This window comes from Myotis yumanensis, unplaced genomic scaffold (assembly GCF_028538775.1).
Source record: "Myotis yumanensis isolate MYYU_CA2020_CCGP unplaced genomic scaffold, mMyoYum1.0.hap1 SCAF_13, whole genome shotgun sequence".
Classification (NCBI taxonomy): Eukaryota; Metazoa; Chordata; class Mammalia; order Chiroptera; family Vespertilionidae; genus Myotis; species Myotis yumanensis.
Window position 1 is genome coordinate 1,671,850 of NW_027223764.1, and position 26,084 is coordinate 1,697,933.

At 64.7% G+C, this 26,084-nt stretch overlaps 2 protein-coding genes across 8 annotated transcripts in view; one reads left to right on the plus strand and one right to left on the minus strand.

The window, feature by feature from the left end:
• The window catches only part of LHPP (phospholysine phosphohistidine inorganic pyrophosphate phosphatase), a 36,354-nt gene extending 26,920 nt beyond the window's left edge, over nt 1-9,434 (plus strand). The window contains exon 7 of the mRNA XM_070432068.1: nt 8,522-9,434. Coding sequence (XP_070288169.1) covers nt 8,522-8,618 — 97 coding nt within the window. The 3' untranslated portion in view covers nt 8,619-9,434. The remainder of the gene's footprint in view (nt 1-8,521) is intronic.
• Nucleotides 9,435-9,828: 394 nt separating this feature from the next.
• Nucleotides 9,829-26,084, minus strand: part of FAM53B (family with sequence similarity 53 member B) — an 83,580-nt gene continuing 67,324 nt past the window's right edge. For all 7 annotated transcript variants that reach the window (XM_070432060.1, XM_070432061.1, XM_070432062.1 and 4 more), the window contains one exon: nt 9,829-13,873. In XM_070432060.1, the coding sequence (XP_070288161.1) occupies nt 13,511-13,873 (363 nt within the window). In that variant the 3' untranslated portion in view covers nt 9,829-13,510. The remainder of the gene's footprint in view (nt 13,874-26,084) is intronic.

Genomic DNA, 26,084 nt, shown 5'->3' on the forward strand with positions numbered 1-26,084 from the left:
GGATGCCACGCCGGGAGCTGCCGCATGTGGGCCCCGTCTGCCTGGGCTGGAGGATTCACGCAGGGCGATGGGCGGGGCTTGGTCTGCGTCTTGGAGGGCTTCCCCCGTGAGGCTGGGGTAGGTTGGGGAGTGGCGGGGGGGGGGGGGGGGCATGCTTCTGGGATGGGCTGGGTTTTCCTGTGCTTCGGAGCCTGCCCAGGTGTGTATCCCGGCCCCATGACCCGCAGCCAGAAGGGTCACGGGGTCAGGAGCATCTTTGGTTGGAGCTGCATGGTGCTGTCGCCTGAGGGGCCTGGACGGCCTGGGGCTGGGCAAGGCTGCAGCTCCTGTGCTCGTGGCACCCCTTCCAGGCCCTGAGCCCCCGACCACAGAGCCCCGACCACAGAGCCCCGACCACCGTGTCCGATCCGAGGGACCGAGCCGGTCCAGGCGCCGGGCAGTCTGTGACAGCTCCCTGTGGTCACTAGTTCGTTTCTGGAGGGGAGAGACTTGTGTTTTGGTTTAACTGTTTGGTTTGTAATTTTATAAACATAACTAGATGCCCAGTGCACGAATTCGTGCACAGGTGGGGTCCGGCCGGCCTGGCCCCAATCAGGACAGAACAGGGCCAGGCCTGTCGGGAGGAGGAGACGGCGGGACTGGCCCGATCAGGCCCAATCAGGGCTGGGCCGGCTGCGGGGAGGGGCCGTAGGCGAAGGGGCTGCAGGAGGTTGGCCAGCTGGCCCTGCCCTCGATCAGGGGGGGAGACGCCTATTAGGGGTGGGGCTGGCCAACCCCACCCCCCATCGGGCCAGTTCGCTGACCGCAGTGGGCGACATAGCAACTGGTCGTTCCAGTTGTTACCGCGCTCCGGTCACTGGCTTTATAGATAGATAGATAGATAGATAGATAGATGATAGATAGATAGATGATAGATAGATAGAGTCACGTGGAGAAGCTGGGAATAGTGAACAGTCTGGAAGGAGCAGCTAGAGCAGTGATGGCGAACCTATGACACGCGTGTCAGAGGTGACACGCAAACTCATTTTTTGGTTGATTTTTCTTTGTTAAATGGCATTTAAATATATAAAGTAAATATCAAAAATACAAGTCTTTGTTTTACTCTGGTTGCAAATATCAAAAAATTTCTATATGTGACACGGCACCAGAGTTAAGTTAGGGTTTTTCAAAATGCTGGCACGCCGAGCTCAAAATGTTCGCCATCACTGGGCTAGAGAAACCCCTTTGTGATCCACCAGCAACATCAAATAGCATTTGGGCGTATTCCCCCCAGGCTCCCGTCCCCGCCCCATGTTTTGGGGTGCTATGTAGACACGATGGGGGTTGTGTGTTATTAGTTGTACGGCGCGTGCTTGTCCGAGTTGGAACAGACTGTGCGTGTCCTCCTGGGCCACAGGAAGGGGCCGGCTGCCGGGCATCGCCGAGGCTGTGGGGGCGGATTCTAAAAACATCGCTCTCCGTGGCTTTGCACGAGGAGCGCCGAGGCTTCAGGTTTCCCGCCGTAAAAGGGAGACCGTGTCCTCCAAGCCCGAGCGAGGGCCTGACGTGGGTGCCTGGGGTGTGCACTCGGCGCGCCCGCTGCGCGGCCCATGGAGCCCGAAGCCAGGCGGTCCCAGCGCCTGCAGCCAGGGGACATTTTTCCATTCTTTTTAGAGAGAGTGGGAAGGAGAGAGAGAGAGAGAGAGAGAGGCATCGATGTGAGAGAGACACATCAATTGGTTGCCTCCTGCACAGCCTGCAACTCAGCTACATGCCCTTGACCAGAATCGAACCTGGGATCCTTCAGTCCGCAGGCTGATGCTCTATCCACTGAGCCAAACCAGCTAAGGCAGGGCTCTAGCTTTTATTCAGCCAGGATGGTCCAGCGTGGGCTTTCGCACAGACAGGCGTGACGGGACTCCCGGCTTGAGGGGCCTCCCTGGCCGCAGTGCGGGGAGGTCACGGGATGGGCATCTCTGCGCTCCATGCGGCCACGGTGCTCTGACCGTTGGCCGGTGGCCCCCCAGGTTCCCGTGTGAATACAAACACGCCCCCGTTTCTGTGACCGGATCCTACGAGGCTGTAAAGCTGAACGATCGCGTTCCTCCCCCTGATGCACCCGGTGTGTGTGCCGATAGGGAGCTGCCTCCTCTCCCCAGGCCGGCGCGTGGAACACACTGTGCAACGTGCGTTTAAGGGTTCCCGGCCGGAGGCGTTGTTCCCACGTTTCCGCTGTTTCAAACTGTTGCAGTGAGAATCCCCACACGGACATGAGTGTGTTTGTGAGAAGAATCCTTTTATCATGGAAGAATTTCATAGCACAGAGCAGCGGCGGGGTAGCTGCGCTCCCACCCATCCACGCCACACCCTCGCCGCTTCCTCTCCTGCTGACATCGTACGCTCCGCAGCTCCCCTGTCACAGCCCAGGCACAGGGTCACCTCCAGGCTGTGTTTGGATTTCATCACAAACATGTTTTTTATGTGTTTGATGATTTCTTTAAAATAAGTTCCCCGGAGTGGAACTGCGGGTCAGAGGGAGGAAATGGAGGGTACACCCTGGTCCCCACCCCCATAAATCACCCGGAAGCCTCAGACGCAACCGACGCGAGAAGGAACTGAAAATATCCTTGTCGCCCTGGCTGGTGTGGCTCAGTGGATGGAGCGCCGGCCTGCAGACCGAAGGGTCCCAGGTTCCATTCCAGTCAAGTGCACAGGCCCGGGTTACAGGCTCCGTCTCCAGTGGGGGGCATGCAGGAGGCAGCCAATCAATGACTCTCTCTCATCATGGATGTTTCTCTCTCTCTCTCCCTCTCCCTTCCTCTCTGAAATCAATACAAATATATTTTAAAAAGGAAAAGAAAATACCCTTGTCCACCAATATTCATGGCATGTTCTCCACGACGGCCGAGGGCGGAGACAGCCCAGATGTCCGTCGGCTGCGGACGGGTAGACACACGTGGTCCACCCACAGGGGGAATATTACTCAGCCGTGAAAAGGACTGAGGTTCTGCCCCCGGCTAAGCGTGGGCGAGCCGTACAGGCATTCGCTAAATGAAATGAGCAGACCTCAAGGGACGGGTGCTGGGACTCCACTCCTGTGACGGCTCCAGGACTGGCAGACGCGCGAGGCAGCGAGTAGCCTGGAGGTTGCAGGGGCCGGGGGCGGGGAGCGGAGTCATTGCGTCGCGGTGCGGGGTTTCTGTCTGGGTGATGGAAGGGTTTTGGGACTGGATGGCGGTGATGGTTGCTCCACATTGTACTTAATGCCATTGAGAGACGTGCCCTTAAAAAATGGCTCCAGTGGCAGATTTTTGTGTGCTATGTATCTTTCCACAATTTAGAAAGATTAGTAATGTAACAGACCCAAAACTATTGATTTGTCTGCTTTCTTTTTAAAGTATTTTATTGATTTCAGAGAGGAAGGGAGAGGGGGAGAGGGAGAGAGGGATAGAAACATCAGTGATGAGAGAAAATCATTGATCAGCTGCCTCCTGCACGCCCCACACTGGGGATGGAGCCCACAACCCAGGCCTGTGCCCTGACTGGAATGGAACCCTGACCTCCTGGTTCACAGGTCCTGGCTCAACCCCTGAGTCTCGCCCCCCAATCCGCAGCCCTCCTGATCCACAGCCCACCCCCCAATCTGCAGCCCTCCTGATCCACAGCCCCCCTGTTGTGCAGCCCCCCAATCCGCAGCCCCCTTGGTCCACAGCCCCCCATGATCTGCAGCCCCCCTGATCCGCAGCCCCCTGATCCGCAGCCCCGTGTGCAGCGACTCCGGGCTCGCCGTGAATGCGTCATTATTCCAGGCCCGATGGTGTGCTGGCCGCTCGGGGGCTGGCGGTGCTGGGAGCCGGCCGCTGCCAACGCCAGTGTTTGACTTCATGTTTCCAGGCCAAGTCCTTTCAGGAAAGCCCTCTCCACCCCGGCGCCCCGGCTTCTCACCGTCACTCTTTCCAAATAATTGTGTGCACAGCTCACTCCTCCAATCACACAGCCTTCTCTCCCTCTCCCTCTCCCTGCCCCCCACTCCTACCAACACAGAGGAAATGGAGGTGGGTGAGGTAGGCGAGCATTTCAGGGCTGGGGCTGGGGCTGCAGAGCGAGCCGTGGCTGAGGCCTGGGCAGGGAGGTGCCACGGGCGCCCGCCCGAGGGAAATGCTGGGGCGTCCACACGGTGTCCCTGTGGCGCCCCTCATTATGCCTGAGATTTTTTTTTAAAAAAATATACTTTTATTGATTCAGAGATGAAGGAGGGAGAGAGAGAGAGAGAGAGGAACATCAATGCTGAGAGAATCATTGATCAGCTGCCTCCTGCACACTGGGGATCAAGCCTGCACCCCGGGCCTGTGCCCTGATCGGGAATCGAACCCTGACCTCCTGGTTCGTAGGTCGATGCTCGACCGCTGAGCCATGCGGCCGGGCTCGCCTGTGAGGTTTTACAAGGCCTGGCTGGTTAGTAATCGTCTCTGTATCATGTGCCCCGGCCTTGCCGTCCGTGGGCCGTGGGGCTGCTCCGGGGCTTTCTGGAGGCCGCAGGCCTGTGTCGGGGGGGTGAGGGTGGGGAGGGTGGATGGTCCCCGAGAACCGAGGAAGGGTCGGCTGTGGAGATCAGAGCCAATGAGTGATGCTCGGACTGGCCCGTCCTCCCGAGCGGAGATGAAACAGGGAAACAAGACTCCTCTCGGGCCGTCCCAGGTGCTGCGGGCCACAGCGGGCGGCGGGGCTCCGAGCACAGGCGGCCCAGTGTGGCCAGCGCTGGCTCCCCCGAGGGCCGGGCTGAGGGCAGCTCTGACGGGTTACGAGGTGCCAGCAGGACTGTGATGAATGAGGTGCGTCCGGCAGCTTTTCGCGGTTTAAGGTGCTCCGCCAAGCCCGGGGGAGGGGCCACACCCCTGCCGCTTCCCTGTAGGCCCTGGTTTCTGGGCCTCAGTTTCCCCCTCTGATGGATGGGCGGATGGAGGAGGAGTGCCCTCCCCCACCCCACCCCCAGGTAGTAAGCGTGGGCGGGAGACAGCCTGTGCCCGCTCTGCCTGGCCTCCTCTCGGGGTGCGGGCAGGCAGCTGTGCCGGGCGGAGCGGGACGGAGCAGGGCGCCTCCCAGACGGCCTCCTCCCCACTCGGCGGCCTCGCTGGGCTGCCCTGGCCGGTGCCTGTCCCTTCCCGTCCTCTCCCCGAGTCGTCTATCAAGGGGGACACTGGTGCCACCCCCAGGACAGCTGAGGAGGTGCCGGCTTAGAGTAACCCTGCCGTCCACAAGGCCGCCTGGCCCAGCCCGCAAGTCATGCAGGGTGTCGAGGACCTCGGCCTCCCGGAGGGGCCTGTTCAGCACGGGGAGGGCACCGGCCCGCACGCTCCCTCTTCCTGGGCCGCCTCATGGTTCTCCGGACCCGTGTGCCCGGCCTCCAGAGCAGGGTGGACTAGCATTTCCGGGGGAAGCAGAGTGGCACCGCCCTGTGCCCCCTGGGCCGGGGGGCCCACGGGACCTCGGCCGTGGCAGAGCGGGTGGCGAGGGGTCAGCAGCCTCTTTCCGTCTAGACGCGCACCAGGGGCGCCCCACATTTTCATCAAAATACTGGGAGCAGCTGTCAGGCGCCGGTGCTGTGGGACCGGCTGCCCGGGCCCCGCAGGCTGCCCTTTGCCAGAGCCAGGCTGCCGGGCCCTGCCACCACCGCCCCCTGGCCCTGGCTCCCAGTGGGTCTGGACCCAGTCGCAGGTGCTCCCAGCTGGTGGGCGGGCCACTCACCTCCGGGGCCTCCCTCCCCCAGCAGCAGGGGCGGCGGCAGCCCTGCCCGTGGAGGCCCTGCAGCAGGTGCCGAGGGAGAGGGCTCAGGGGCTGTCACTCCTGTGAGTGTCACTGTGACAGAGCGTCCCGGGGCCTGGGGGCCTGGCCCTCTGGGAGGAGTCCAGAGCGCCCTGCGTCCATCCCAGGCCAGCGCATGGCATCTGAGGTGGGACACCGGCCCCCGGAGAAGGTTCCCCCCGAGGTGTTGGGCAGCTGTGGCCCTTGTCTTCTCCTCCAACCAGAGTGGCCCTCGAGGGATCTCTACCTACCCACCCCAGCACCTGCCGCCCCCCCCCAGGCCACACCGGTGCTGGCTGTATTGTCTGGCGGATCCCCCACCGCAGCCCCGGGAGACTCTGCACCCCCTGCCGGTGAGGGAATCGGGGCTCGGCGTGGCCGTGTCCCAAGTCACACACGGTGAGGGCCGGCCCCCCCGCCAGGCCCATGGACTGCGTAGCAGGAAGACCACACGCCCGGCGGGGCGGCCCCCCTCACCCTGGGAGCAGGAGGCCCCCACAAAGACACCTGACCTCAGGGAACACCCCGCCTGGAGGGGCATCACAGTTAAGCAGACAGTGCCGTGGAGTGACAGGGGCGCCGGGGGTCAGCACAGGTGCCTGAGCACAGAGCGGGCACCTCCCCGAGGTGAGGCTGGGGGAGGCTTCGGGGGAGGGGCCTTGTTCCTGGGAGATGAGGGAGGGACAGCCAGTGCTTTGGGGCAGGGCAGCCGACTCAGATGCTGCAGGGGCAGCAGGAACAGCGAGGGCGTCACGGACTAGGGAGACAACAGGGAGTGGTGGGGGGGGGGGCCAACTAGAGGCCGCCGGCTCTCAGGGGAGCAGCTGCCTGTGCCGCTCGCTTGGCCTGGGGAGTGAGTGCTGGCACCGTCTCAGAGCCGAGTCCCAGCTTCTGTTTCAGAAAGTCACTCCGTGGGCCCAGCACCCACGGGGCCTCCAGTCTGTGCCCGGCCTCGCCTCCCTGTGAACTGGGCAAAGGCTGGGGCAGGGGCTGCAGCCAGGGCTGGGGCCTCGGGGAACCTCTTCGTCAGCGTGAGGGAGTCACCTGAGACCGCCGCACACCGGTGGGCAGCGCGTGGCACACCCACCGCCCCAGGTGCCGCGGGGAGTGCGCAGCGAGAACCGCACAGGAAGCAGCTGGCGCTGTGGGTCGGTTCAGGCTGACAGGGTGCCACCGGCTGGACCCTGCGGTAAACAGCCACTTCCTCCCTCCGGGCAGAGCGCCTGGGCGGGTGCCAGGGTCCACAGGAAGTCCCTCCTCGGCCGGCCCGGCTCCCCTGCCCAGGCCTGGGCCTGGGTGGAGTGGCCCCTGCTCAGGCCTGGCCCGGGCGCTGGCCACCGTGAGGCCCAGACGAGGAGTCCGGTGTCTCCAGGTTCTGCCCGGGCAGCTCTCAGCGCCTCATGGGGGTCCGTGCCTTTCCTTTCATTTATTTCCTCGTGGGTTTTCCACAAACACCGAGCGTCCTCACTGCACTGGCCAGCACCCCCGGGCCACCTCTGTCCTGGAGCCTGCAGGGTGAGGGGCGCCCGGCCCACAGGCGCTCGGTCTGGCCGAGGTCACCAGCACCTCGGTGGCGCCCAGGCGTAGACCGTGTCCCAGGCGCCAAGGGAAGGACCGCTAAAATGAGCGCAAAGCCAGCCGCGCAGGATGGAGCCCCAGCTCCGCGCTCCCTGCCGTGGCTCGGCAGGTTCCAGCCCTGTGTCCGTGTCCTCATCTCGCGTGGACGCGTCGGATGCCCCGCCACGGGGCTGTGAGCACACGTGGGGCCAGGCGCAGCTGTCCCTCGTCCTGGGGGGGTGTGTGCGGCCCACCCGCCCCCAACCAGGGACCTTCGCCCGCACCCCAGGCCCCCACAGCCCACACGTGCACCCTCTGCTCTGCGCCCACTGCCAGGGGCACAGCTTCGCTGGGTTTTGTGGTTCAGCCCCCACAGTGTGCGGGACGGAGGCCCCACGAGCCACAGGCCACTGGCTGGCATGGAGGGGCGCTGGGCCTTCGGGGCGGGCGGGGCCAGGCGAGTACCTCCACGCACCCGGTCCCCCGCGCCCTCAGCAACGTCGTGTAGTGAAGACATAAAGTCCGCATTTCCTGTGTCGGCAAACACCGCCGGCTGCTAATGCAGCCTTTCTTTTAATGGATCTTGAATTTAAATGACATGTAATTAAACATAATTAGCCACGTATGCCGTTCGGCTAGTACCGTGTGCAGAGGGGGCTGGCCAGAATCTCATCACAACATGGCTTTTTTTTTTTTTTAATATATTTTTATTGATTTCCGAGAGATGAAGGAGAGGGAGAGAGAGAGAGAATCATCAATGATGAGAGAAAATCACTGATCGGCTGCCTCCTGCACGCCCCCTACTGGGGATCGAGCCTGCAACCCAGGCATGTGGCCCCGACTGGAATCGAACCCCGGATCCTTCATTCTGCAGGCTGACACTCTATCCACTGAGCAACACCGGCCAGGGCCACAAGGCATCCTCTTTTCTGGGCAGATTCTCCTGCCCTCTTGGGGTTGCATTCCTTTGATGGACAGTAGCGCCGGCCTGAGGCCCCGGAGGGGCCCAAGGAGGGGATCCTGGGGCAGGTGCCAGGGACGTGACGATGAACCGGGTCAGGTATTTGCTGGGGGAGGTTCTGTTCTGCTTTGAGCCCTGACCTCTGGCCCGCCAGAGAGCTTGCCCTGCCGCACTGCCAGCTGGGCCCCCGTGCGGCCTGACTGACCGCCTCTGCCCCCCCAGGCCCAGCGACGAGCACCATCCCGAAGTGAAGGCTGACGGGTACGTGGACAACCTCGAGGAGGCCGTGGACCTGCTGCTGCTGCATGCGGACAAGTGACGGGCCTTCGGGGAAGGTCCCCAGCCCCCTGCCACCACCCACCCATGCACCCAGTGCCCGGACCAACCCAGGCTCTGCCCTCGCCCCCCACAGGCAGGCCAGGGGCCCAGCCAGACGGTGTGGGCGACCGGCCCTTCCTCTCTCCCTCCCCGTCCCCTCCCCGGTGGCCTGCTCCCTGCCCACGCAGCCCTGTGAAGCCAGGAGAGTGGGATAGGCCTCCAGAGAAGAAAAACCCCCGGGCAGGAGCTGGGGGTACCCCGGGAATACAGGGACACCCGAGTGCACGTGCTCTCCAGGGGCACCGGCTCCTGTAGATGCTCCTCCACCTGGGCCCCAGGCAGGTCCCGGCCTCGTTATCCAACCTTCCTGGCCTTTTAGCGCGGAGTCTGGAGGACACGGGCCTTCCCGCGGCCCACGCAGCCCCAGCTGAGCCAGCCTCCCGGGCACTGCCCCCCCCGCCCCCGCCCGGACTCAGAGTGGCCACACAGCACCCCCCTGCCCCCCACACACACCTAACGCAGCACACTGTCCTGTCCCCACAAGTCACCTGTGGAGCCCAAAGCTGGGGCAGCTCCCAGGGGCCTTTGGAGCAGCGCTCGCCAACCGGTGGGCCGCGGACCCCCGTGTCCGGGAGGTCCGAAAGGTTGGCGACCTGCTTCGGAGGCCCACGTGCTACAGAGCGAGAATGGTCGCCGCTGGGATGGGCTGCAGGCAGAGGGCACTTCCTGGAGCCGTAACTCCATAGACTCGAGCATCGCGCCCACTGCGTGCAGGACACTAACCATGAAATAAACCACCCGGCCGGTGGCGACTTGAGCTTTGGCTGCTGAGGGCGGGGAGGGGGGGAGGGGAGGGTGGCTTGAACTCCTGAACAGCGGAGGGCCAGGCTCTGGACTCCTCCCCTGCCCAGCCCTTTCATTTAACAGACTGAGGGGGAACAGGCCCCTCAGGACGTCCATGTTCTAGGCACAGCCCTGTGGTCAGACGGTGGAAACGGGTTGTGCAATGAAGTGAGCCTCTCCACGGCCCGCCTCCCCCTCGGGGTCCCTCACAAAGCCCCGTATTCCAGCTCCCAACAGTGTCCCCATTTCACAGACGGGCCCCGAGGCTCGGAGGTGACAGAGGGTCCAGGCCCTGCCCCGGCCGGGGGTGGGGGGGGACCCTCCGGTTAGCCACGCCCAACAGAAACCAGACAGACAGCTCCTGGCGGTTAGATATTAAACCAGGAAGCTTTATTTACACAGTAAAAGTAACAAGCGAATTCCTGAGACTAGAGGGCTCTAGTGCAAGACAGCGTGGCCCGTGGGGAGGGGGGACAGCTGCGGGGGCGGAGGTGGCCAGACCCCACCCGCCCGGGCCGCCACCCTGCCTGGAGTTTCGGGAAAAGACGCCACAGCCCCAGAAACAGGCTCACTCCGTCCCCGAGCCCCCAGAACACCCCCACACACTGACACCACCATTTGCCGGAGAGACTGTGCTAGGAGGTCAGGCTCCAGTCTCCGCTGTGGCCTGGGACTTCTTTTGTCTTGTTCTCTTTAAGGAGGCCTGGTTTTCTGTGCTGGCGCCAGTGGGAGGGGTTTGAGCAACTGTGTGACTGTGGCAAGAGGCAGCCCATGGGCCGCACCCACGGGCCAGGCAGGGCCGCCACAGCCCGGTGTCTGCAGGGACTGCTCACGCCCCGGGCACACCGCCCGAGCGGCCATCCCTTAGGTGACCAGCCCCAAGGCCAGAGGGCACACCATTAACCTGAGCAGAGGCGGAGGCGCAGGACAGGGGCCGCTGCGCCCGATCTGTGGCAGGGCCGCCCGGGAGGGGGCTGTGGGGGTCGATGCCGGGGAGGCTGCTGCGACAGGCAGTGCCCGACGGCCCCTGGGCAGCACCGGCGGGTGGGAAGCCAGACTCTGCACAGCGACACCCATTCAAACGTTAGGTTTGGTTTGATCACGTGGCTTCTCCTTTATTGACATTTTCTTCCGGCAAACAAATTCACAAAACTTTCCTGCTACAAAAATCTCGTTGAAAAGTAAGGCTTTCTGAGAATGGAAATCTGCGTGTGGTCAGAACAAGCCCTGTGGCCGGGAGGCCGTGCGTGCCGTGGGCCCTGGGCCCGGCCACCGGGAGTAAGGCAAGCGGTTGTGGCATGTAAACGGTGAGGCCAGCAGCACCCTGCCCCACGCCCTGGGGTGGGCAGGTTTCACCGCCATCCGGGGCCTGGGAGCCCGGCGGCTGGGGAGGGTGCTCCTTTGGGGTGAGGGGCCACGTGAGGGGGGGTCTCTCCTCCCCACCCATCCCCCAGAGCCACGACCCGGCCCTTGTTCTGCAGGACCCGGCGGCCCCGCCCTCCCTCCTGGCTGTGATGTCCTCCCGCCCCCTCAGAGCAATTCATGGGCATCGGCCATGAGGCAGGACCCTAACTAGTGAGGCTCCGGCAGGCGAGCCGCCAGCCTGCCCCCGGCCCCTGGGGACAGTCAACACGGGTCAGAGGGAGCCTCCCTCCAAGACCAGATGGGCCTCTCCGGGCAGCGTGGCAGAACCTTCTAGAAGGCTGCCCTCTCCAACCAAAGGACAACTATACAACCAGCCCCAGGCTGTCCCCTCCCCTCGCTGCTGTGGTGTGGGCGTGGCTGTGGCCGAGGAGCTTCCGGGGCAGCACAGCCCAGAGGGGCTGGGAGACAGGAGAGGGCCAAGCCCTGCGGGGCTGGAGTCCCCCTTTCCGACAGTGCCCTGGGGGGGCGGGGGGCTGGTGGACGGGACCCGCAGGGGCAGGAGGGGAGGATGGGTCTGAGGCCACCTGCACCGCAGCCCTGGGACACCCCCCACCACGTGGCTCTCCCCTTCGCCCGAGGAAAGGCATGTGGGGCCACAGCCCAGGCCGTCCTGGCTCAGCCCCCCTCGCTGTGGGCGCCTGCAGTGTGGACCGGGAGACGGCCCTGCTCCTTCCCAGGAGGGCCTGCCTTAGAGGCCATGGCCCCCTGTGGCCTCTCTTCTTGGCGGCAGCCGAATCCCAGTGCCTCCCACCCGGGCTGCTGAGCACAGGGAGCACGCGGCCTCTGAATGCAGCTCCTCTGTCACCGCTAACACGTGCCCTCCACAAGCCGCCAGTGGGGACGGGCGAGATATGCTCGATGGCCCCGAGGGGACATGCCTTGGGTGGGAGCCACTCGGGCGAAGCTGGTTGGCGCCCAGGGCCCCGCCCAGTGCCCGCCCCCACGCCCATCAACGGGGACCTCAACACCATCCCCACGGCCACGGCTGGGTTTTCTGCAAGCGGCCTCTGCCGATTTGTAGAAAAAGCCACCCCTTTTGATGTAAAAGTGCAGGTTTAAGGAGAGCTTCCGTGGGACCTGTCCTCAGGAAGGTGCGAGCCTTTGGTGTGAACGGGCAGGAGGGAGGCAGGGCTGCTGGCAGAGAGCGAGCAGTGACCAAACTGTTACTGTCTGGGAGGAGCCACAGCTCAGCAGCCCCCCAGTGGCTATTGTGTGCGGAAGGTGCAGAGGTCACCAAGCCCAATTCCAACAGCCACGCGGTCCGTCTTCTGCTGCCGGGCCGAGCCGGGGCGGCAGAGTGAAGGCTCGGGGCAGGCTCCTCACCACTGCTGCCAGGGCTGCCAGGGTGCGAGGAGCAGGGCGGATGGAGCAGGGCAGGTGGAGCGTGGGGGGCCTGGGAGAGGGGGGTTGCGTGTGTGCCTCGAGCTCTGTGCCTACAGTGGGGCTGGGCAAGGAGGCGGCAATGAACACACTCCGCTCCCACTGCTGAGCACGGGGGGCCCTGATTAAAGCCCCCAGGGAATGCCCGCCACCACCGAGCATGCGCCTGGAATTCCACAGGGGGCTGTGCAGGCCCTCGACCAGGCCCTGGAGCAGCCAGTGACACCCGCACCCTGACCTGGGCACAGGGCCCCGGAGCGGCCAGTGACACCCGCACCCTGACCTGGGCACAGGGCCCCAGAGCGGCCAGTGACACCCGCACCCTGACCTGGGCACAGGGCCCCGGAGCGGCCAGTGACACCCGCACCGACCTGGGCACAGGCCTGGCGTGTGCACCTGCTCACCCTCCCGCCTCCTGAGGACATTTTCAAGAGGTTGCCCTTCCATGGTGCCATCTCTCCGCTCCCGGAATCAACTAAGCCCATCCCTCAGTGACCGGGTGGCACGGGGAACGGCTGCCCCCTGCCAACCCTGCACGGGGCCGGGCTGGCCACACACGGGGGAGGTAAGCGGGTCTGTCTCCTCACCCCATGTCTGCCCCACATAGACGGCCTCTGACAAGCACCCCAAGTTGTTCCCTGGCCCCCGAGAGTTCAGACGGGGAGGGCCCCCCGGCCCCGGGCCTCTGTCTCTCACTCGGAATTAAGGCCACTCGGGTCTGGTGCTGCTGCAGAAGGAAGCGCCTCTGGAACCTTCTGGCCTGAGGCGGGGCCCGGAGGCAAGGCACAGAGTAAGACTGAGTGAAAGAAGCTGGGGGCGACCCCCCACGGAACCTGAGCAGGAGGCCTAGAAGGACCCGACACCCTCGGATGGGCCTGAGGCCCCAACAAGCCCTGAAGGGTCGAACCCCGGCCAGGGCAGCAGGCAGAGCGGGGATGCGTGCCCGGCAGGCGCCTGGGATGCGTGGGGCCCACGTCCCACGAGGAAAAGGCGGGGAGACCCAAACCCACAGCAGTTCTGTGGCCCGCGGCTGCGCTGAGCAGGGCCGGGCTCCGTTCCGCTGCACGGGTGGCCGGGTGGGCGCCCTGGGCCGGGAGCTCTGCGGGAGGAGGGGGCGCGCTCCCGGGGACCGGACTCCTTCCCGGATGCTTTCTCAGGCCCAGGAGTGGGGCTCCCGCTTCAAGCGCCTGCCGGTGCCCAGAGGGAGGCCGTGGATCCTGGTGCGCCACCTGCCCGGGCCGGGCCTCAGTTATTCTCTATTTGTTCAATATCCAACTCGCCGTCCAGGGAGCAGGGGCTGCTCTCGGCCACCCGGTCCCGCCAGGCAGGGGCAGGCTCCCCCCGCCTGCCACAGCCCTCGTCCGGGGCGCAGCCCTCCGCCTCCTCCCAGCACAGCTCCTCCTTGCAGGCCAGGTCATCAAAGGAGGGGGCGAGAGGCTCGGGCACCGGGGTCCCGGCGGGGGTCCTGCCCCCGGGCCCGGAGGCGGAGGCGGAGAACAGGGCGGCCCAGGACCTGGTGCTGCCGACGTGGAGGGCGAAGGGGCTGCGGGGGCCGCGGTCCTCCATCCCGGAGCTCAGGCAGCTCAGGCTGCTGAAGGTCTGGCAGTTCTGTGGGCGAAACACACACAGGTTACCAAGGGTCACGCCCCCTCCCGGAACCCAAGGACCTCGGCGCCCCAAGCCAGGCCCATGCCCGCCAGGCGGGGGCAGACCCCCCAAATCCTGGGCTCCTCCATCGTCTGGAAGGAGAAGGGGCCGTCGGGCACTCACTCGGGAAGACATGCTGGCCCACAGTACCCTGCTGAGATGCGAGAGCCCGGCCGCGGGGCGCAGGGGCTGGGCGTCGACCTGTGACCCAGGAGGTCCGGCTTCGATTCCCGGTCAGGGCACAGGCCCGGGTTGTGGGCTCCATCCCCAGTAGGGGGTGTGCAGGAGGCAGCCGATCCGTGATTCTCTCTCATCATAGAGGTTTCTCTCTCTCCCTCTCCCTTCCTCTCTGAAATAATTAAAAACACATTTAAAAAAAAAACAAACACAAAATTCAGTGAGTCCCCTACAAAGTGGCAAAGGGGAAAGGGCACAGGCTTGGCAGCACCCACCTCTGGGGAGGCCGCAGGGCAGGCTCCGAGCCCTCGGGCACCTTCCGAAGGGTGACCTGATCAAAAGGAGCCCGATGCCTTTGGGCAACCCCACGTCTAGGGTTTTGTCTGGAGAAAACTCCTTCGGGTGCGTGCACAGCTCCAGCCCCAGGACGAAGCCTCCCACACGGTTCAGCCGAGAGGACAGTCACCCAAACCAAGCAGGCCTTGCACACAGGGAGGCTCTTGAGCCACTGGAAGAACATTCCGCAGTGAATCTACTGACGCAAATGGAAACGCGCCAGCTGCGCTGCTGCACAAAGGGGCACAATGCCCACCCCACCCACTGGCCCAGATCAGAGATGGGGGGGCGGAAGGCTGAGCTGATGCCCGGCCTGGGCTGGGTGACACCAGCCAGCAGCGAGCTGGTTTCCACGGGAACCGGACCTGCCTGAGATGCCGAGATGCTGGCGCTCCGGGAGGAGGCTCCAGGCCTCCGACAGCACTCAGGGGCGCCACAGGGCTCAGCAGGAGGGCCTCGGGCAGACCCCTTAGCGCCCCCAGGCCGGCTGCCTCCTCTGTCAGAGGCCCCAGCAAGAGGGCGCGGCTGACGAGAGCTCCTGGTACAGGGCTGGCCTGGTGGGCCGGCTCAGAGGGACCCCAGGTGTGGAGAATGCTCTGCTTTTGCCATCTTGAAATCCAGAAGTCTTTAAAAAGGGCCCCGCATTTTCACAGCTCATTTGCTTCCCGAGTTTAAAAAGAACCCCGTTCCCCCACCCACTGCTGCCTCTGTGCGGGACCTGCCTGCGCAGCGGGCACAGCCTGAATGCCACCCCAGGGGGCAGGGCCGCATGGCGCACACGTGGCCGAGTCAGACGTCGGTTTTCCCAGCAGAGGGCTGCCAGCCAGGGGCGCGCCCGGCCGGAGGCCCTCCCAGGACCAGAGCAGGGCAGGCCTTCCAGGGACCACGGGAGAGGTGCGGGCCGGACCTGCGCACCACACGCCGCCCACGAGACCACAGGCCTCCCGAGGGCCAGTCCTCTCACAGCCCACGTCTGTGTCCCTCGAACGGAAGCTGACCACCGCTGTCCCGGCAAGCTGGCTGCCTCAGGGAACAGGAAATAAAAGGCCTCTCCTGGGAAGTGCCTTGTTTCTGAGCGCCACGGAGGACACTGTTCTGGTGGCTTAGAATCTTCTGATTAACCAGAAAGGTGAAGCCTGGGGTTGGGGGGGGGGGGTGCCCCGGAGAAAAGCACTGGGATTGAGAAGGGCTGGGCCCCTGATTAGACCTCCAAGACCCCAGAGGCAGCCCAGGTGAGACAGGAGCCCGGCTGCAGCCCCGACCTGGGCCACGGGGGGTTCAGCGAGCCCCCACCCCTTCCGCTGAGTCCACACAGAGTATATGCCCTCCCCCCACGTGGCAGAAGGCCGCTGGCGGCTTCTCATGCAAAATAGAGGATCCCAGGTCAGAACACAATCTGAGGCTGGGTGGGCGGAAGCCCCAGAGGCCTGCGATGGGGAGCGGGGGGGGCGGGGGGGGGCAGGGGGTGTCTTTGAGGCCCCTTCTGCCTCCCAGCCACTGTCCCGACTGGCCCAGACCTGAGCCAGGACAGAACTGGGTCGGACGCAGGAAAGAGGGCCCAGCCCAGACAGGGAACTCACCCCCACACCGGCCTGTGTCCCCGGCCACCGCCCCAGCCGCCCAGGCAGCAAGGCCCTGAGCAAGCGTGGCCAGGAGACGCGTGGCACTCAGAAGCACCACTGAGTGGTCTGTGTCGCCCGCAGAAGTGGGGGGGACCCCACAGATGGCGATGGGACTCTGCTATAAATCACACCGTCCGACCTCAGCCCTCCCCAGGAACCTCAGCCCAAAGGGCTGCGAATGGTCACGGGGACACAGGACCTCACACCTGCACCCCGCAGGCTGACGCTGAGGTGACACGGGGCCTCACACCTGCACCCCGCAGGCTGACGCTGAGCAGGTGACACGGGGCCTCACACCTGCACCCCGCAGGCTGACGCTGAGCAGGTGACACGGGGCCTCACACCTGCACCCCGCAGGCTGACGCTGAGGTGAAACGGGGCCTCACACTTGCGCCCCGCAGGCTGACGCTGAGGTGACACGGGGCCTCACACCTGCGCCCCGCAGGCTGACGCTGAGCAGGTGACACGGGGCCTCACACCTTTACCCCGCAGGCTGACGCTGAGCAGGTGAAACGGGGCCTCACACCTGCACCCCGCAGGCTGACGCTGAGGTGACACGGGGCCTCACACCTGCGCCCCGCAGGCTGACGCTGAGGTGACACGGGGCCTCACACCTGCACCCCGCAGGCTGACGCTGAGGTGACACGGGGCCTCACACCTGCACCCCGCAGGCTGACGCTGAGGTGACACGGGGCCTCACACCTGCACCCCGCAGGCTGACGCTGAGGTGACACGGGGCCTCACACCTGCACCCCGCAGGCTGACGCTGAGGTGACACGGGGCCTCACACCTGCACCCCGCAGGCTGACGCTGAGGTGACATGGGGCCTCACACCTTTACCCCGCAGGCTGACGCTGAGGTGACACGGGGCCTCACACCTGCACCCCGCAGGCTGACGCTGAGGTGACACGGGGCCTCACACCTGCACCCCGCAGGCTGACGCTGAGCAGGCGCCACCGTCGCTGGAGCTGGAGCTGGAGCATGGTGGGAGCGCGGGTGCAAACAGGACAGGAAGCTCCTGGGTCTGCGTGCGCCTCCCCTGCTGTCCGGGTGGTCCTGCCTGACTTCAGGGCACACGGGACAGCGTCCGGGCCATTGCAGACCCGGGTTGGCCTGGAAGGGGCACCAGGGCTTCAGATGAGCCCCCCAACCTGCCCAAGGAGGGGGGCTGAGGGTACCAGGGCCACTGCTCTGCGCTCTGGACCCACTGGGTCCCTGCTCGGCAGCAGGCGAGAAGCTGCGAGGTTCAGCTGGTACATGAGTCAGCCTCAGGGCGCCCCACCCCCACCAGTCCCCAGGCACCTGCTCCTGGGCTGCAAAGCAGAGGTCACCTTGAAACCTTGTTGACTCAAAACTCAGCCGCAGTAAACACCCAGGCCCGCCTCCTCCAATTATGCCCAGACGGTGGCACGCCCCTTCCCCACCTCCTCCGAGGAATGCCCGGGCGGTGGCACGCCCCTCCGGCTGGCCAGGAGGAATGTGACGGCCACAATGGGGCAGTGTGTCCCCCACACTGTCCTCCAGAGTGCATACCACGCCAGCCCTGCGGCTGCCCTGCGCCCACCACGCCCTGGCAGGGGCCAGCCCAGCCGCTCCTGGAAGCTGACGCTGCCCGGAAGCCCAGCTCCCAGCTCCCCAGGAGGAAGGCTGCAGGGCTGCTGGAGGCCTGTGTGCCCTCAAGGATGTCTAGGGCCCCTCCGGCCTGGCTCAGTGGTTGAGCATCGACCTAGGAACCAGGAGGTCACAGTTCAATTCCGTCGGGGCACAGGCCCGGGTTGCAGGCTCATCCCCAGTGTGGGGCGTGCAGGAGGCAGCCGATCCATGACTTTCTCATCATGGATGTTTCTCTCTGAGATCAATAAAAATATACTTAATTTTAAAAAGTGTCTGGGGGCCTGCAAAGCTTCAGCACCACATGAGTGCATCCTCTGGGTGAAAGGGCAGCATCGGGACCAGTCCCCGCTCCCAGCACTGCCCTGGGGAAGGGCCGCCCACGTGGGTGGGCACAGGCCGGCCCAGCCACCCCAGCTCGGACTGTCCGTAGGGCCTCAGGCTAGTGGCTGAAGACATGGTTGCACCCAGTCCTACAGTCTGGGGCGACTTAGGAATGGAGCCCCCAAAAGTCAGATCTTTCCCATGAGACCAGCCAGGCCTCAGCTGCAGCCACATGTCAGCCCACCCCACCTGCCCCCGGGTCTTCCCAGCCAGGGGGGGGGGGGGTGACCCCCTTCCCCACCCGGCCGCTCTGTGCCAATATTCGTCCTGTGCTCTCCTCTGGGTGGGAGGTCCCTGTGCCGGGCCCTGAAGACAAAAGCGGGGGGCGTGGAGGGGGAAAGAGGGGGAAATCCCACAGCCAGAGGTCTAGAGCTGTCCTGGGCCTTAGGGGGACATCTAAGGGGCTCTACACACGGCTCCCCGTGAGGTCGGGCTGAGGGCTGCCCCCCATCCTGTCCACTCCCCTCTCCCCCTCCAGTGTCTGAGAGCCTCCCCATTTGGCCCTGAACCCCCCTCAGGCTCTGTCTCCAGGAACCAATGACCTGCCGGGAGCACCTCCCTCTTTTCAAGTCCAATTTGACGGCCCGGCCGGAGCAGCTCAGCGGGTTGGGCGTCGTGCTGTGCACCCAAAGGCCGCCGGTGGGTTCCCGGTCAGGGCACAGGCCAGGATGAGGGCTCGATGCCCAGCAGGGGGCATGCAGGAGGCCGATGGATATTGTTCTCACATCATTGATGTTTCTCTCTCTCTCTCCCCTCCCCCTTCCCTCACATGTCCTCAGATGAGGACTAATAAATAAATAAAATCCAATTGGCCGATCTCTGTGTTACAGATTTGGGGTATAACGACCCCAACCTAAAGTCAGGGGGTCAGATCAGCCACCAGCCTGGCCTTCGCTTCCTGGAGCCACAGCCGCCGTGCAGGGAGCTGCTGGGCCGGGGGCTGCGGCCGAGCGCAGGCATTTCCTCCCACACAGACGCCTACACAGAGTACTCCCAGCATCAGGGAACCCAGGCCCGAGAACGCCGCGCCTGGAAGGTTCCTAATTAGGCTGGAAGCTGGCAGAGACCAGCATGGCAAGGCCTGTGGCTTCCTGGGGTGGTTTCTTTCTACCTCAGAAAAGAGCGAGAAGAACTAGAATATGGGGCCTCTTTAATCTCGCTTAGATAAACCTGAACTTCGCACGGAGGCTGGGCTCTCAGGTGCTGGGTGACCCGGCCAGGGCGCTGGCGGCCCGGGCGTCTCTGTGAAACGCTTCATTAACGTTTACCCTCGGGAGTGAGGCAGCAGCAGCCAGGGGGCTGAGGTCTGAGAGCAGAAGAGAAAGCTGCCTCGGGGAGCCTTTGGGGCCCCGTGAGCACCCCGATTTGGCAATGGAGACTCGAGGTTCCCCAAGGTCACGGGTTCTAGGTGCACACGGCGGGGAGGGGCGGGGGAGGAGCAGGAAGTGTCTGTGGGGGGAAGGGCGGCGCTGGCGGCCATGAGGAAGTCCCGCTCCCCCCACCGTGCCCAGCCGCTCCTGCAGAGGCACGGCCATGGGGCGCCTGCTCCACGGCCGCCTCTCCTCGCCCAGCACACTCAGCTCTGCACCCGCCTCTGGAGCCAGCCCCACCCGAGCCCCCATGCGCCCTGCTGGCTGCAGCCTGACTCTGCGCCCACCACCTGGCCCAGGGGCCTGCGCACAGTAGGTGCTCAGTCAGCCCACGGGAAGGAAGGACCCTCTGGCAGCCCCGCATGGCTGGGCTTGTGTGGCACAGTCCCTGGGTGTCCGGGGCTCTGTGGGCAGGACAGGCCACTGCGGCTCCTGCTGCCTCTGCCCCGGCCCCGGGTGGCAGAGGGTCTACCCGGCCACAGAAGGTGCAGAGGCTGCCGCCAAGGGCTCCTGGCGACTCTTGCCTCTGCGGTGCGCGGCCAGCACACACTCCCGACGGGGCTGTGCCGCCGCCCTCAGCCTGGCCTGGACAGGGTTCCCCTACCTAAGTCCGGGGACCTGGCAGAGCACAAAGGGGCTGGCAGGGCGCCAAGGCGCTGCTGGAGCGCGGGGTCGGGCACGGAGGTGGCTCCGGGCGGGCACTGGCCTTTGTTCCGCTCCTGGCGCTGGTGCCCGGGCACTGCATCGGGGCACCAGGTGATGCCTGCAGAGCACCGGGCCTCCCGGCCCCGCCCAGCAGCCTCGTCCCTGGTCCAGACACCAGCTGCCAGAGCAAGGGGACCCTTTCTGGGAAAACGAGCAAATCACCAACTAGTGAATAACCTCCTTTATGGACCGGCAGGCTGAGGCCGGGGGGGGGGGGGGGGGGGGGGGATGGGGCAGCGTCTCACCCCAAATTGCAGCCAGCAACCAGACCTCTGGACGGTGGGCCGGGCTCCCGAGGGCCCTGGATTGGGGAGGGGGGCCCCTCCAAAAGGCTGGCCCAGCCGAGCAGGGGCCCAGTCCCGGCACCCTCCGGGGAAGCTCAGCAAACCGCTAACCTTCTGGGCCTCAGTTTCTCATCTGCGCCACTGGCTAATAAAGCCCCAAGCCCATCGTGCGGAAGATTCACTGCGCCCAGATCCCCTCCATCTCCACGCGGAGTTCTTTTGACTTTCCTACTCTCCTTATTGGCAAGAACAAGGTTTATGTTTTTAAAAGGGCACTTGGCAAAACTGTGCAGACAACATACCCCGCCGCCCCGAGTTCCTGCACTTAATCCCCCAGCTGCCTCCGAGTCCTGTGAGCCCAGGGCCTGAGAACAGAGGGGCCGACGTGAGCGGCGAAGGGGCTGCACAGGCGCCCACACAAGCCTGCAGCGGTCAGCGACGGGCCCTGCTCGCGGCCGTCAGGGGAGGCCCCGCGGCCGTCCCGCTGGGCAGGGTGTGCGAGGCCTGGGCCGCCTGGCGCCTGCCTGGGGCCGGTCTGGGCTTCAGCTCCTGGGGGAACACTGTGGGCTTCATGAGTGCCCCAAGGCGGGGGCTGCTCTGTGCCCCAAACCCCGGCTTCCCCCAAATAAGGCCCATCTCCAGGTCCAGCCATGCACACAGGCTGCGCCCACCCCTCGGCGCAGCTGCCAGCCCCGCTCGGGCCCTCGGGAGAGAGAGGAGGCGGCGCCCGCGTGTCAGAAGGGCTGGGGGACCGTGGGAGCCCGGGGCCACGGGGACGTTGGGACACAGCGACGGTGGCCTTTGGGCCAGGTGGCTCCAATCCCAGGCGTGTGAACACGGAGCCCGTTCCCACCTGTCGTCTTTCTCCACCTGGAGGAGATGAGCAGCGGAGATGCAGTTCAAAGGCTCAGGTTCGCGGCACTTCCTCTGTTTGGTGGGGGAACAAGGAAATGCCATCGTAAAGGCGGGCAAACGCTGGAACCACAGCTGACCGACTCGTCTGCTCACACAGGACTCGGCACAGAAACTCCAGAAGCCAACAGTCTCCACGCCCCTCACAGGCCACCCCTTTCAGTTGCCGAAGCACATGCCACCCCCACCCCCAACCCCGTCTAGGCTAAGCCTGGCCCCTCTTAACTCCCGGAGCCAGCACCTGCCAGTCCCACCCTGTCGCTGTAGCCAGAAGGGAGGGGGAGGGCAGGCTCGGGAGCAGGGATGGGCTGGAGTTCCCAAAGGAGGGGTTTCCCCACTCACTGGACCAGCCTTGACGACCCACAGGGCACCGGGACTGCCCAGGTAGGTGCCCTGAGAAGAGGCCCAGAGGGTCAGGACAAAGTGTCCGGCTGCCCTCACTTCTGTGGTGCCAAGGACCCCCCCTCCCCAAATCCAGAGGGGCTCCTCATTGGCTACAAAGCTGGCCATGGCACGCACCATCCGCCCCCTCCCTGCTCTGTGCCTTGGTCCAAGGCCAGGGGTCCAAGGGTGACAGCTCCCCCGAAGAAGGCCCCGCAGGCGCAACAGAAACAGGGTCTCGGCACAGCTCTGGGGGCCCTGAGGCCAATGCTGGCCCTTCTGGGCACCTGCATCCTCTGTGCTGAGAAGGGATGGCAGGAAGGGGGGGAGACAACAGTCCCCCTCCCGGGCCAGGGTTGTATCCCCGCCACGCCGACGGGACGTGGACGCCGGGCTGCTGGCTCCGGCCTGCCACGCACAGGTGTCCTCAGGCAGTCCTGCCGCCCAGGCCCATCTCCAACAGGAGCACCATCCGAGTGAGCCCTGGGGTCTGTCCGCCCTGGGAGGCTGCTGTCCGGCAGCTCTGGCATGACCTGAGGCCTGGCGCCCAATCCGACCAGAACCCTACCCCCACCCCATGGCCCGAAAGGTCCCTTCAGGCCACCCCGTCCTGAGCTCCAGGCCCAACGGGCCCTCCGAGCGCCTCACCTGCTTCTCACCCCGCCCCAGCGTCTTCCCCAGGCTCCATGCAGACCACCTCCTCCAGGGCCAGGCCGGGCAGCCCACTCCTGCCACTCGGGCTCCGCTGGACCCGCCGTGCTCCCCTGGAGGTGCCCTCTGCCTGCGGGGTCACCCCTTCAGGAACCTCGCTCCCCTTCGGCCTAGCTAGAACGCCCCACCCCCACCCCCACAGAGCCCTCCTGGAGCCTCCCCGCCCCCACCCTGTATGCTGGGCCCCTGTCCCACCATGGCCTGTGGGCGAGGCTCTGGGCTCAGACACAGAGCAGCTCTCGGCATCCCTGACGCCTGGAGACACGAACGGAGGGCCCGAAATGTGCCACGCCGGCACGGCCATGGGTGAGCCTGAGGGGGGGGCGGTGAAGGAAGGAGGAGACGGACAAGAGAAGAAAGCTGGGGCTGGGTGGAACGCTGCTCTCTGATGGACAGACAGCGCCACGGCCTGCGAGCCGAGTCTTCATTTTATAGCAGATTCCACGAGCAAAGTAAGGGCGTGGCCAAGATGTTTACAACGTTCTTGAGGTTTCGAATCCACTCAATCACATGCACCTGATCGAGCTTTGTTTACTTGCTGCCCCTCCCGCAGCCACATCACCCAGCCACGTGGGCCCACAGGTGCGGACCATCAGGTCAAGCTCACAGCCTTAGCCTTTGGCTGTAACTGTGCTGGGACTTGCACGTGGCTTTGCCAGGAGAGGACCGTGCCCTCTCATTAGTCCCAGCTTGAACCTGTCCGAACGCTGTGGCCGCTCTCCACACCAAAATGGTGCCTTGGGTAGAATCCCTGCCCCTGGGCCGGCGTTTCCGGGGCTCCTGCAACCTGGGTTTCCCCTTCCCCATCTGTGAAGTGGGGACTAGAACCGCCTCCAGGGCTGCGATGGGCTGAAATGCGGTTGTAAACAGGGCCTGCCTTGATGGGGTGTCAACACCATTTTCTGGGGCCCAGCTGTGCCCCCCGAGTGGCCCCAGGTGGAAACCGCCTAAGCAGGGCTGCTGACCCCGGCCGGGTCCCACCTGGAAGCGGGCATGAGAGCAGCAACCCAGGCACGCGGGGGCCAGAGGCTGCACTGGCCTTGCTGGCCCCAGCGTCCCGCGAGGGCGGGGGAGGCGGCGCCAGCCCAGCTCAGCGGCGTGTCCTGGCGTGTCCCAGCGTGCCTGGGGGGCAGGCGCCATGGACATGCCCGAGGGCGACGGGCGAGACGGGACATTCCTGGGCACATTCCGACTCTCTGGGCTCGGCTGTCCCCCCCAAAGAGCCACAGGGAGTGGCGGGGGACGTGTGTGGGTTCTGTGCCCTGGGCCTGGGGGACTCGTTAGGGGACGGCCTCTCCCAACAGCTCCGTCTCACCCCGAGGCAGGCAAAGCCCCAGGGGGCACCCAGCTCAGACTCACAGCCCGAGGCTCACCCATGTGCCCCCCTTGCTGCTGCAAAAACGCCAGGATGGCCCTGGCCCTTGGATTTGGTTCCGGCCAAGGGCGTGTACCTCAGTTGCAGGCTCGATCCCCTGCATATGCAGGAGGCAACCAATCAATGTGTCTCTCCCTCTCTCTTCCACTCTCTCTGAAAATCAATGAAAAAATATACTTGGGCGAGGAACAAACAAACACGCCAGTATTCAGGATGGAAACCCAACCGAATTTCTACCCTCAAGAGCCCCCAGCAGCCCTCGCCTGCTCCCTGGTAAAAATCCCACCACAAGGCCGAGGCCTGGGGGCCCCCTGGCTCCTGGACGGCCCCCGGGAAAGTGAGGGCCAGAGTGGCCCTAAATCCCTCTCAACCCTGACATCTCCGACCGACCGCAGGCTGAGCTGCCGTAAATCCCACCGCCGTCCCCGGAACCTCGGCTGCCCCGGGAAGAGCCGGGCATGGCTGGGGGCTCGCTCCTGTGTCCTAGCAGCCGGGAGCCTCTGCTGACAGCAGGCAACGCTCACCGAGCACCTCCCGGAGCTGCGGGGGCTTCCCCCGGAACCTCACAACACCGGGGGGTGGGGGGCAGTATCTGGCTGGGGGTTCCGACATTCACGGGGGCCACAGGGAGGGAGGGGGTGTGGCCCCGCAGGCCGCCTCCAGGACTGGCGTCTGAGTGCAGAGAGGAGAGGGTGCCAGGCAGGCAGCGCCAGGCCAGAGGCGGGAGGGGTGCGTGCCCGGCTGACCCCACTCGGCCCCAGCCCTCAGCCAGATGGGAGCAAGGGGCAAAGGCCAGGATCTATGGCTTTTCCCTGGCGCCCACCCCCAGGTGATAAATGGTGTGTCAGGGGAAAGGCCAAAGCGCCAAGGAGGAGGCAAAGCAACTAGAGTCGTGGTTCTCAACCTTGGCTGCACATTAGAATCACCTGGGAATCTTTTTTTTTTTTTTTTAAATATATTTTATTGATTTTTTACAGAGAGGAAGGGAGAGAGAGAGTTAGAAACATCGATGAGCGAGAAACATCGATCAGCTGCCTCCTGCACATGTCCCACCGGGGATGTGCCCGCAACCAAGGTACATGCCCTTGACCGGAATCGAACCTGGGACCTTTCAGTCCTCAGGCTGACGCTCTATCCACTGAGCCAAACCGGTTTTGGCACCTGGGGATCTTTTTAAAATCCTGATTTCTGGGCCTCATCCTCCGGAAATTCTGTTTCTTTGTGACTCATGTTGTGGCCTCACCCCATAACAAAGAAACAGAATTTCCAGAAGATGCGGCCCAGGAATCAGGATTTTAAAAGATTCCCAGGTGCTTCTAATGTGCAGCCGAGGCTGAGAACCGCTGAACTAGAGGAACAAAGAGCCGCACGGAGCCCGATCCAGGACCCGAGGTGCAGGCAGCGTCAGGCGTCTTCCCGAGGCCCCCATGCCTTCTTCCCCTTGGATGTAAGTGCATGCGCATGTCTGTGTGCATGCCCCACATACACACATGTGCACACAAAACACACATGTGTGCACACGCGTACACAGCTCTGCACCCTGCAATCTCTCTGAGACGCTGCCATTCCCGCAGCGACTGATGAAGACTCGGACCCCGAGGCCCTCCTGGTCCCGACAAGGAGGGTGCGGGAGGGCAGTGCCTGGGCTCCGCCTCTGGCCCGAGATGCCGCTGGCTGGGCCGAGGCCAGGAGGGAACCGGCTTCCTCCTGCAGAAATGCCCGATGAGCTGGAAAGGCACCGCGCCCGGGGGAGCCCTCACTGTCTGCAAGCGGCTGCCGCGGGAGGAAGCTGCGGACACCGTGTCATGGGCTGAGGCCCGGGCTCTCTGGGAAAGGGAATCCGGAGCCACGGGGGACAAGGCTCTCACCCTCCCCCCACCCCCACCCCAGGAGCCGCCTCCACCACCGGGGAGACCACAGACCTGACTGGCCACCCACTGCCCGGGCTCCTCCTAGCACCCGTCCTGGCCGGGACTACGCTGCCCGGGAGCGTGTGGTGTCACCGGACAGATCGGCGAGGGGGAAGCACCTGTCACAACAAGAGGGTCGGGAGCCAGGATGGAGCCCGTGGGAGCTGAGGGCCGGTCCCACCAACCCGCAGGGACAGCTGCAGGCCACTGGGGACGGGCCAGTGTGGGCAGGGCAGGCGCAGAGGCAATGGAGAGCCAGGGACTAGCCGCCGTCATCACCAACGGCCTCACTACTTCACCCTGGGCAAGGGCCTCGCCTCTGTGGGCCTCAGTTTCCCCAGATGCACAGTGACAGGACTGGACTGAGATTCCTTCAAGTTCTGAGATTTGCGGG